The sequence below is a fragment of the Candoia aspera genome, chromosome 1 (assembly GCF_035149785.1).
Source record: "Candoia aspera isolate rCanAsp1 chromosome 1, rCanAsp1.hap2, whole genome shotgun sequence".
Lineage (NCBI taxonomy): Eukaryota > Metazoa > Chordata > Lepidosauria > Squamata > Boidae > Candoia > Candoia aspera.
The window spans coordinates 106,350,352-106,362,795 of record NC_086153.1 but is presented as its reverse complement, the minus strand read 5'-3'; the positions used below and the strand labels follow the sequence as shown (position 1 = coordinate 106,362,795).

The 12,444-nt window shown below is 43.9% G+C and overlaps 1 protein-coding gene across 1 annotated transcript in view; it reads left to right on the top strand.

Moving 5' to 3' along the window:
- Positions 1-12,444, top strand: part of QRSL1 (glutaminyl-tRNA amidotransferase subunit QRSL1) — a 28,146-nt gene that overhangs the window by 3,341 nt on the left and 12,361 nt on the right. The window contains exons 2-3 of the mRNA XM_063311558.1: positions 4,793-4,952; positions 5,565-5,663. Coding sequence (XP_063167628.1) covers positions 4,793-4,952; positions 5,565-5,663 — 259 coding nt within the window. The remainder of the gene's footprint in view (positions 1-4,792; positions 4,953-5,564; positions 5,664-12,444) is intronic.

Here is a 12,444-nt window from a genome sequence, read left to right as displayed (position 1 = left end):
TTTGCCTTCCACTCTCCCTAGCATCAGCATCTTCTCCAGGGTGTCCTGTCTTCTTATTATGTGGCCAAAGTATTTCAGTTTTGTCTTTAATATCATTCCCTCAAGTGAGCAGTCTGGCTTAATTTCCTGGAGGATGGACTGGTTTGATCTTCTTGCAGTCCAAGGCCCTCTCAGAATTTTCCTCCAACACCACAGTTCAAAAGCATCTATCTTCCTTCTCTCAGCCTTCCTTATGGTCCAGCTCTCGCAGCCATATGTTACTACTGGGAGTACCATTGCTTTAACTGTGTGGACCTTTGTTGTCAGTGTGATGTCTCTGCTCTTAACTGCAGTAATCTTCGCACCTAGAACTACAAAGTCTTTCACTGCTTCTACATTTTCTCCCTCTATTTGCCAGTTATCCATCAAGCTGGTTGCCATAATCTTGGTTTTTTTGAGGTTTAGCTGCAAGCCAACTTTTGCACTTTCTTCTTTCACCTTCATCATAAGGCTCCTCAGTTCCTCTTCACTTTCAGCCATCAAAGTGGTATCATCTGCATATCTGAGATTGTTAATGTTTCTTCCAGCAATTTTAACCCCAGCCTTGGATTCCTCAAGCCCAGCATGCCGCATGATGTGTTCTGCGTACAAGTTGAATAGGTAGGGTGAGAGTATACAACCCTGTCGTACTCCTTTCCCAATCGCGGTCTGTTCTTACTGTTGCTACTTGGTCGTTATACAGATTCTTCAGGAGGCAGACGAGATGACTTGGTATCCCCATACCACTAAGAACTTGCCACAATTTGTTATGGTCCACACAGTCAAAGGCTTTAGAATAGTCAATAAAACAGAAATTGATGTTTTTCTGAAACTCCCTGGCTTTTTCCATTATCCAGCGGATATTGGCAATTTGGTCCCTAGTTCCTCTGCCTTTTCTAAACCCAGCTTGTACATCTGGCAATTCTCGCTCTATGAATTGCTGAAGTCTACCTTGCAGGATCTTGAGCATTACCTTACTGGCATGTGAAATGAGTGCCACTTAACAGCATAATCTCACAAGATTTTGAACAGTTCAGCTGGGATGCCGTCGTCTCCTGCTGCCTTGTTATTAGCAATGCTTCTTAAGGCCCATTCAACCTCACTCTTCAGGATGTCTGGCTCTAGCTCACTGACCACACCGTCAAAGCTATCCCCGATATTGTTATCCTTCCTATACAGGTCTTCCGTATATTCTTGCCACCTTTTCTTGATCTCTTCTTCTTCTGTTAGGTCCTTGCCATCTTTGTTTTTGATCATACCCATTTTTCCTGGAATTTACCTCCAATGTTTCTAATTTTCTGGAAGAGGTCTCTTGTCCTTCCTATTCTATTGTCTTCTTCCACTTCTGCGCATTGCTTGTTTAAAAATAATTCCTTATCTCTTCTGGCTAACCTCTGGAATTTTGCATTTAATTGGGCATATCTCCCCCAACACTGTTGCCTTTTGCTTTCCTTCTTTCTTGGGCTACTTCTAGTGTCTCAGCAGACAGCCATTTTGCCTCTTGGTTTTCTCTTTCTTTGGGATGTATTTTGTTGCAGCCTGCTGAACAATGTTGCGAATTTCTGTCCATAGTTCTTCCAGGACCCTATCTACTAAGTCCAGTCCCTTAAATCTATTCTTCACCTCCACTGCATATTCCTTAGGAATATTAGTGAGCTCATATCTAGCTGATCTGTGGGTCTTCCCTAATCTCTTTAGTCTGATCCTAAATTGTGCAATAAGAAGTTCGTGATCTGAACTACAGTCATGGAGTGTTTGTTATGCAGAGTGAGTTGTCTTGGCAAAATTCTATCAGCCTATGTCCTGCTTCGTTTTGTTCTCCCAGGCCATGCTTACCTGTAATTCCAGGTGTCATTTGACTGCCCACCTTAGCATTCCAGTCTCCTGTGATGAAATAACGTCTCTTTTAGGCGTGTTGTCCAGTAGGTGCTGCAGATCCTCATAGAACTGCTCTCCTTCAGCTTCTTCAGCATCTGTGGTTGGGGCGTATATTTGGATCACTGTGATGTTAGATGGCTTGCCCTGAATTCGAATTGAGATCATTCTATCATTTTTTTGATTGTATCCAAGCACTGCTTTAGCCACTTTACTATTAATTATGAAGGCTACTCCGTTTCTTCTGTGGTCCTCTTGTCCACAGTAGTAGATCTGGTGGTCATTTGATCTGAAGTGGCCCATTCCAGTCCATTTCAGTTCACTGACGCCCAAAATGTCTATCTTTAATCTTGACATCTCACCAATAACCACATCCAATTTGCCCTGGCTCATAGATCTTACATTCCAGGTTCCAATGGTGTGTTGATCCTTAGAACGTCGGATTTGCCGTTCACCACCAGCACCGTCGGCCACTAGCCGTCCTTTCGGCTTTGAGCTAGCCACGTCATCACGTCTGGGGCTAGTTGAACTCCTCCTCTGTTCCTCCCCAGCAGCATTTTGACCATCTTCCGACCTGGGGGTCTCATCTTCCAATGGTATACCGACATATCTCTGGTTGTACTGATCCATTGTGTTTTCACGGCAAGAATCCTGGGGTGGGTTGCCATTACCTTCCCCAGGGATTGCATTTAGTCTGACCTCTCTGTCATGACCTTCCCGTCTTGGGTGGCCCTTCATGGTTTAGTTCATTGCATCATTGAGGTGCTCAAGCTCCAGCACCACAGCAAGGTAACGATCCTTTGCTGAAGTTTGTTCACTTACTGATGCGACATTGTATCTTTACATCAATTTTTTTCTTGCTTGTTCATTTCCTTTAAAAAATAGATGAATAAAATGATTTTTTTAAAGGGTGTTCCTCATCTCCTTTAATCTTTAATTTGATACTTGAGCCTTTAGCTTCTTTCAGTAGACAGTCTCAAGATATTAAGGGTGTGGTGGCACTTGATACTGAATATAAGTTGTTTTCATGTGCCAAAGATGTCATAGCCATTTTGGATGACCAAATCTTATTGAAATTGTATAAGAGTATTGTTTCTACTGTGGTTACAGCATCAACTGGAAAAAGTCTGATTTGCTGCTGTTGGGAACTACAATATCTATAGGCTATTGCAAGAAATTAGTATTTACAATTTGTACAGACTCCATAAAATTCTTGGGTTTATATTTTCTCAAAATATGGGACAAATGTAATGAATTAATTTTGTCTAAAGGTATAGATGGTGTTTCAGTAGATATAACTTAATGGCAAAAACTTCCATTAAGTCTCTGGGGCAAGATTAATGTAATTAAAATAAATATTACATTGGGATTAATGTATATTAAGAAGGATTCCAGTATTGTTTCCTATCAGATGCTTTACCCAGACAAATTAATGAGAAAAATTCATTGCAACACACACAAGAGCCAAAAGCCCTTGGATATCTTTGGACAGATTGAAGTTGCCTTATGATGAAGGCAGCTTTAACCTATCTAATGTACACATCTATATTTTTCTGAAATAAGAACTGTTTTGAATATTGCCCTCTTTGGGCTTCTTTACAAATGTGTAACTTCTCTGAAATCTTGGCAAGCTTTAGGGTCCAAGTATATTAAGCAGATATCTTCCTTTCCATCCTATGAAAGCTGCTATACACGTTTGGTTATTAATATGTAAGCGGTTAAGTTTTGATCCAGAATCACACAAGAAATTAACATTGTAGAATTACCATGAAGATACTAGGGAAGATGTTCTGTTGGAGTGCCTGGACCAAACAAGGAATAAATACCTTTAATCACTTGATTTATAATAGTTGTTTTCAGGACTTGGAGAGATTGGGTTCTGAATATGATTGACCTATAACATCTGCTTGGCAATATTGTTGCTTTTAACCCTTGTACACCACCCAGAGTCACTTTTGTGAAATGAGTGTCATATAATTTGTTTAAATAAATAAATATACAAAGCACGTATTGACTAAACAGTATGGTCCAGATGCAACCTCAGAGATAACCTGCAGCCTTAGGATCCTTGAGGGATCAAGCAGAAGTGAAACTAACCATTTTTATAAGGATTTTTTTTTAAAGAATGAAGAAGTTACATATCTGAACTGTGGAATGAAGATGGAGTACCCAATTTTGGGTAGTCAAGAAGTCTAGTTTTTAAGAAGTGTAAAATATATTTCTTGTAATTTAAGAATGAAATTACTGTAATTCATCAGAAAATATTATTTTGTGTCTATTGAACTCCTCAAATAAAAGGGTTGGACAGCAGATTTTTTAGCTGGCATTGCAAGAAATTTTTTGTTCTTTAGCTCATATGATTTAGTCTTGTCCTGCCATAGCTTTGTTTTGGTTTCAGATACAGCATATGTTAATACAACCTTGAAAGAAATGTTATGGTTAAGGATGTAAATGTGATGTTAAACTTTATTCTTAAAATATAGTTTATAAAGAGCTTTAGTTCTATTGACCTTGTGGCTTAGCAGAAAGAATAACCTTACATAAATAGAAACTTATCCTCCTAGTACTATGGAATGGATTCAGGATATGGGTTTGTTACCTATTTTTGAGAAGTCTTTATATTCTAAAAATGAGAAGATGAAGCCTTATGATTCCATTTGCTCTAGATTTAATTATAAGTTTAAGGATTGAATTCATTCTATATTGATACGAAATGGATATTATATGGATTTTTTTCTTTTTTTCTTTAGTTTTTTTCCTTTCTTTCTCTTTTGCTGTGTGTAATGTATTTTAATCATTGCAAGGTATGTAGGTTCTTTTCTTACCGTTTAACTACTATAGTATTTTTTCTCTTCATGTTACACTTGTATTTCATTCCTTTTTTTTATCATCATTTCAGATTTCTGCAGCACTAAAGAAAGGCCATGTGAGTTCAACAGAGCTTTGTCAGAAGTGCCTCTCTTTAATAAAAACTACCAAGTTTCTTAATGCTTACATAACAGTAACAGAAGACACAGCATTAAATCAAGCTCAGGCATCAGAAGAGAGATACAGACAAGGTAAGATACTACTACTGAACAGTTGTTCTTTCCTAAAATTGATAGTCTATGATCCTAATATTTTCTCCTCAAGAGAAATATTTAATAATTATCATAAGAAATATACCACTGAGTTATTTTATTTATGCAATAGATAAATCTCAGTTCTGTTTTTTATAGCAACATTATTTTTCTGTGGTTTCCACAGAGTTTGTAAAGGACCCACACATATTTGCTGGTTTAGATACTGTTATGTGCCACATGAAGAACTTACCATGAAAAGACAGTTTTTAGATTAGGTGTTGTGATTTTATAGATACTCCTATATCTTAGAGAGATAATTTATTTTGCACCTATGTATCAATATGGAATTCCAAAACAATTTATGCCTTTATTTTTACCTAGAGTTGTAGACTAGTTCACACAACAATAAGCCATAATGTGTCTTCTTTGTGTTTAGTATGACATACAAACCCAAGAATATGGCTTACTGTGATGTATGAATCAAACCATCACTGCCTAATCAAACAAGGATTTTATTTTAAAAATCCTTGTTTACCATTACATATGAAATACTCTAAGTAGCTCTGACTGAATACTGATTTAATAATCCTTGTACTCTCCATAATGAAGGTCAGCCACTGGGTGATTTAGATGGTGTTCCTGTTGCTGTGAAAGACAACTTCAGCACTGCTGGTATTGAAACAACATGTGCATCCAAGATGTTGAAAGGTAAAGTTGAATTTTTAAAATAAGCCCACACTCTAGATCTCTGATTCTTAGTCTCTAATTGAGCAATTGTCTCACATTAATCAAAGGTCTATAATTGTGAAACCTTTCATAATTCTGATAGCAGTGCCAGAGTCTTGTCACAAGTTCATCAAATTCAAAATAATATTTTCCTACAAATTTTGAATGAAAAAGTAATGGAAAAAGGCAGGAAAAAAATTCCAAACTAGTTAACAAGAAAATGCACATTTTTCCTAGTTGTCATTTGGCCACAAAATGCAGCCCTTGTAATTCTGGGGCATTCCAGACACATTTTCCAGTCTTCAGCTGATCAGCATGGTCAGGAAGTGAGTGTCATGTTCACCGTTTCAACGTTCTGTTAACATCGTAACGTTTCACATGTCACCTGTCTAATCCGTGTATTTCAGGCTTGCAGGCTTGCTGGTATTTTTCCGTTTCTCTTTGTTTCTTATCGTGCTGCTTAGGAATGTATGTTTGGGTTTGTAACTCTGTTCAAGGTTACTTTCTCAGGCCAATGTAACGGTTGCTAGCACCTGGGAGGGGGGTGGTTGCTAAGGGGGGATAGGGGCGGGATTGGTTTGGAAGCAAGGGTTTTTAGTTTGTATTTGGCGCGCTTTTGCTCATTCTCAGCTTTCTCTGTATTTGCACACTATTCTTATAATAAATCAGTTATCTTTAAGCTCTGGCTTGTGAGACTGAGTATTTTGGAGTAGGCAACCATTACATAAGGGACGCGGTGGCGCTGCGGGTTAAACCGCTGAGCTGTCGATTGGAAGGTCGGCGGTTCAAAACCGCGCAGCGGGGTGAGCTCCCGTTGTTAATCCCAGCTCCTGCTCACCTAGCAGTTCGAAAACATGCAAATGTGAGTAGATCAATAGGTACCGCTTCGGCGGGAAGGTAACGGCGTTCCGAGTCGTCATGCTGGCCACATGACCCGGAAGTGTCTATGACAACACCGGCTCCAAGGCTTAGAAACGGAGATGAGCACCGCCCCCTAGAGTCGGATTCGACTGGACTTTACGTCAAGGGAAACCTTTACCTTTTTTTAACCATTACATAAAGCTGAGAATCCATAAGTATATTTTCTGCTAGCCCCATCCAAGTCTTTGGTGAAAGGGAGCGCTAGCGATGACAGAACCTGGGCTGCGAGAGAGCGAAGGGAGCGAAGAAGAACCTGATACCACAAAGGCTATTGCGACCCCAAGCTCCCGAGCTCAGAGGGCAGCCCGCCGGGATAAGCGGGGTATCCAGATGGAAGACCGAGGTTTACCATCTGAAGTGAGGGGCGCTGCAGGGGATGGCTATCGAACCGGGGAGGAAGAGGACTCAGAGGTCGAATCGCCCCAAGCGTCCTGGGAACCGGAGATTCTGTTGTCACCGACGGTCTTGGTGACCACGGGACTCTTGGAAGAACCTGTTACCCCCGCCCGCATAAAAGCACTAGAGGAGAAAATCGAATCTCTAGTGGCCATGTTAAAAGAAAACCCCAGGGGGTCAGGGTCCCTGCAAGAGGGTCCGAAGGAAACTCCAACCCGACGGCCCAACCCGGTGGCGAGATCCCCATCGCCCAGGGGAAGAAGTAGGACTCGGGTTCTCCGGCAATCAAAGGGAAAAGCGTCGGGAGTGACCAGGGAAGGGTCACGGATGGTGGGCAGGCGTTCGTTGGCATTCGCGGAGCCTCCTGAGGCGCACAAATCAACAACCCCTCCACCTTTTATGGTAAAGTTTGATGGCGATCCCACAAAGTTGTCCTTCTTTATTACTAATGCTCGGAATTATATGGAGGACTGGGGGCGAAGTTTTCGCTCAGAACATGGCAAAATTAATGCCCTTGCCAATAAGCTGAAGGGGAGGGCAGCGGATTGGTATGTCCAATTATGCCAAGCCGAAGCCACGGAGTTAGAAGACTGTGAGGAGTTCCTGTGGGCGTTAAAGCAGCACTTTGAAGATCCCTTGGCACAGGAACGAGCGAAACGGGCACTGAAGAAACTTTCCCAGGGCTCTCTCTCAGTCGTGGATTACGCCTTAGAGTTCAAAGCCCTGGCTGGAAAGGTGGAGGACTGGTCCCAGTCAACTCTAGTGGAAATGTTCAAACAGGGACTGGAGACGGAGGTCCTCCGATGGGCTTTGGGACGGGATGATCCGAAAACGTTGTATGGGTGGATTCAGCTGGCTGGCAGTGCTGAAAACGCCCTAGAGACTTTCGCCCATAACAAGGAATTGAAGCAAGGGAAGTCAGGTAAAAGTGCCCGTGCCCCGGGATTCTCAACTCGCCCCAAACCGAAAAGTTGGGAGGAAGAACGAGAACGGCGTTTCGCCAAGGGCCAGTGCCTGAGATGCGGGAAAGAAGGACATCGAGCAGCTTCGTGCACAAAAAAGAGATCCGAGGAGCGGCCAGGGAAGTCCGGGAAGTCTCCTTCGGTACCGAGGAAGATGAGGGCGGCCCGCGCGGAGGACGATCCTAACGACAACCCTTTCGGGGGAGAGGAGGAGGAACTGGATTTCGTACAGCCGGCGGGAAAAGGCAACCACCTGCTCTGAAGGGCGCCGTGGGGCAGGTGGAGGAAGATGGGCGCGACCATGATTCGGTGAGTGGGAATTTTCCTACCCTGACGGTCAAAGTGAAATTGGGATCCAGTACCCGAACGGTGGAGGTGTGGGCCATGCTTGACTCAGGCTGCTCACGTTCCTTAATGCACCCTGACCTAGTAGCCGCCTTAGAACTCCCTAGGTTCCCTTTGAAGCGGCCAATGATTTTTACGCAATTGGACGGGACTATGGCTGGGGGTAAACCGGTCACTCACTCTACAGGACTGGTGGCACTGCAAATGGGTACTCATTGGGAGAAATTACCCTTTGTCATAGCGCCGGTGGGGGGCCCATTGGTCATTTTAGGGATGCCCTGGTTTGTCGAACAAAATCCTTTTATCAACTGGATGCATAGGACTGTGACATTCACTGATGGATTTTATAAAGTGCCAGAAAAGGATTTACTGGGAGTCAAGGAGGGCGGACGGGCAGCCACAACGACTGTACAAACTCTGGAACCACTAGAAGGGCTGCCCGCACAATATCAAGACTTTGCAGATGTGTTTGGAGAAAAGGAGGCGGATCGCTTGCCGCCTCACCGAAAGACAGACTGCGCTATTGATCTATGCTATGTCCCCAAAGGAGTTGGCTACACTGAGGGAGTTCGTTGACAAAAACCTAGCCAGGGGTTTTATTGAGCCAGCCAACTCCCCAGTGGGGGCACCTGTCCGCTTTAGACCAAAAAAGGACGGTTCTTTGAGGCTATGTACAGATTTCGCGGGCTCAATGCAGTGTCAATTTTAAATAAATATCCTTTGCCCTTAATCAAAGATATGTTGTCACATCTGGCCAGAGGTAAAATCTTCTCAAAATTGGACTTGAGGGAAGCCTATTTTCGTATTCGTATACGGGAAGGGGATGAGTGGAAAACAGCGTTTAACTGTCCTCTGGGGGCTTTCCAATATAAAGTGTTACCCTTTGGTTTGTCGGGGGCGCCTGGTGTTTTTATGCAACTAATTAATGAGGTCTTGCATGACCACCTGTTCAAAGGGGCGTTGGTATATTTGGATGATGTATTGATTTATACTGAAACAATGGCAGAACATGTTCACTTGGTGCGTCAAGTGCTCGCTAAACTGAGAAAGGCTGAGTTGTATGCTAAATTGTCAAAATGTGCTTTTCATCAGTCGGAAATTGACTATCTGGGCTACAGGATTTCAGAAGAGGGCATTGAAATGGACCCCTCAAAAGTTGAAGCCATAGTCGCATGGGAACCCCCACGCACGCGGCGCCAATTACAAAGTTTCCTTGGCTTCGCCAATTTCTATCGGGCATTTGCCCAAAATTTTGCAGAAATTGCCCTCCCCCTCACTGACTTACTCAAAACTAAAGCTCGGGGATACGCGGCGTTCAAGAAATCCAGGGGCACTACTTAAGTGGACCCCAGCCTGCCAGCAGGCATTTGACGCTCTCAAACAGCTGTTTACAACAGAACCTATCCTGAGGCATCCCGATCCGACTAAGCCGTTTGTGGTGCAGGTCGATGCCTCCGATTTCTCCATTGGAGCCCTTCTGCTCCAAGCAGATCAGTCCGGCCGCTTGAGACCCTGCGCGTACCTATCTCGCAAGTTCACGGAGACTGAGAGGAGGTGGCATGTCTGGGAGAAGGAGGCGTTCGCTGTAAAAGCAGCGTTGGAAACCTGGCGCCACTTATTAGAGGGGGCTTCTCAACCTTTTGAAGTTTGGACTGACCATAAAAACCTAGAGGCACTAAGCACGAGTCGAAAACTCAGCCCTAAACAAATTAGATGGGCTGAATTCTTTAGCCGCTTTGATTTTTCCCTCAAATTCATTCCGGGAAAGAAAAACTTTTTGGCCGACGCCTTATCCCGCAGACCCCAAGATTCTAGCCCTGGGCCAATCGTTCAGGGTACTTTGTGGACTGAAAAGCAATTGGGCTTTGCAGCTGTGACGCGTAGTCAGACGCGGACCCAGCAAGCTCAACGGACAGCCACTCCTCCTCCCTCCAGTCCGGGATGTTTGCCAATTCCTTCAGATTTGCAACAACAATTTCTTTTCCACCTGAAATCTGATACTTGGTTGCAGGCAAACTTAAACAATGTTACTTTTGACGGGGATTTTGCCTGGAAGAACGATCGTCTTTACGTACCTGAAGCTTTACAAAAGATGATCCTGCTACGCTCTCATGATGATAAACAGGCTGGTCATTTTGGCTACCTTAAGACTCTCCATCTCATCAGACGACAGTTTTGATGGCCGACTCTCATAAGGGATATAAAAGCTTATGTGGCTGCTTGTCCTGTTTGTGCGGTGACCAAGCGCAAGGCAGGAAAACCCCAAGGCTTTCTGCAACCTGTGGCTAACCCTTCCTATCCTTGGCAAGAGATCTCCATGGACTTTATAGTTGACCTACCACCCAGTCAACGTAAAACGGTGATTTGGGTGGTGAAAGACTTTTTCTCTAAACAAGCGCATTTCATTCCCTGCGCTTCCATTCCCACCGCACAACAGTTAGCCTGCCTATTTCTAGTACACGTGTACTGCCTCCACGGGAGCCCCTCCCGCTTGGTGAGTGACAGGGGCTCACAATTTATGTCACAATTTTGGCGGGCATTTATGAAATTGGTTGGCACCGAACAAGCCCTCTCTACGGCGTGGCATCCTGAGACGGATGGATCTACTGAGGCTGTTAATTCCACATTGGAACAATATTTACGCGCTTTTGTTAATTATCAACAAGACAACTGGGTGGATCTTCTTCCCTTTGCTGAGGTTGCTTATAACAACGCGGTACATCAAAGCACTGGCCAAGTTCCTTTTAAGACTGTCTTTGGCCGTGATTTTGTCCTGATACCGGAACTCCCACACCCGCAATCTCTGCCTTCCTCTCTGACCGATTGGGCCCAAAATCTAACGGACTCCTGGCAGAAGATTCAACAAGCCCTCCACCATGCCCAAGCCTCTTATAAAAAACATGCAGATGCAAAGCGCTCCCCGCAGCCTACATTTACGTTGGGGGATAAAGTCTATCTCTCCACGAAGTTCCTCAAATCACCACAACCGTCCAAGAAACTTGGTCCCAAATTTGTCGGTCCTTTTCCTATTGTTGCACAAATAAATCCTGTGACTTTCAAATTGGATCTGCCACATAATCTTAAACGTTTGCATCCTGTTTTTCATTGCAGCTTACTCAAGCCGTTTCTCCGATCCGACCGATGGCATCCCCAACCATCACTACCCCCACCCATTATGATTGATAACCAACAACACTTTGAGGTCAAAGAGGTGCTTGATTCCCGCCGCTGGCGCTCTACCTTACAATATCTCATTCGCTGGAAGCATTTCTCCCATCCGGAATGGGTCGCCGCTCCGGATGTCCGATCTCCTGACCTGGTTGCTAGACTTCATGCTGCCTATCCGGCCAAGCCGGCCCCTTAGCATTTCCCTTTTGGGGTTTTTTTTCAGGGGGGCGATATGTCATGTTCACCGTTTCAACGTTCTGTTAACATCGTAACGTTTCACATGTCACCTGTCTGATCCGTGTATTGCAGGCTTGCAGGCTTGCTGGTATTTTTCCGTTTCTCTTTGTTTCTTATCTTGCTGCTTAGGAATGTATGTTTGGGTTTGTAACTCTGTTCAAGGTTACTTTCTCAGGCCGATGTAACAGTTGCTAGCACCTGGGAGGGGGGTGGTTGCTAAGGGGGGATAGGGGCGGGATTGGTTTGGAAGCGAGGGTTTTTAGTTTGTATTTGGTGCGCTTTTGGTCATTCTCAGCTTTCTCTGTATTTGCACGCTATTCTTATAATAAATCAGTTATCTTTAAGCTCTGGCTTGTGAGACTGAGTATTTTGGAGTAGGCAACCATTACAGTGAGCAGGAAATGGAGATCTGCCATTAAGAGCAGGAAACCAAGCAATTAGTTCCTAGTACCAGCTAATTTGGAACCAGATTGCTGATTTCCTGGTGCCATTGGCAAGAGTGGCACTCAAAGGTAAATGCTTTTTTATGTAGAAACTTGGGAACATATCAAGCTGCCTGCCGTTGAGGCAGATCATGGGGTCATCTAACCAGTATTAACTATGCTGAGTGGCAGAAATTCTCTGGGCTTTAGAGAGGAGTTTTTTCCATCCCTGTCTCAAGAGGACAGATTGAAACTGGAGTCTGGCAAAGCATGTGCTACAACACCGAGCCATAGCGCCTTACTCGTGGAGTC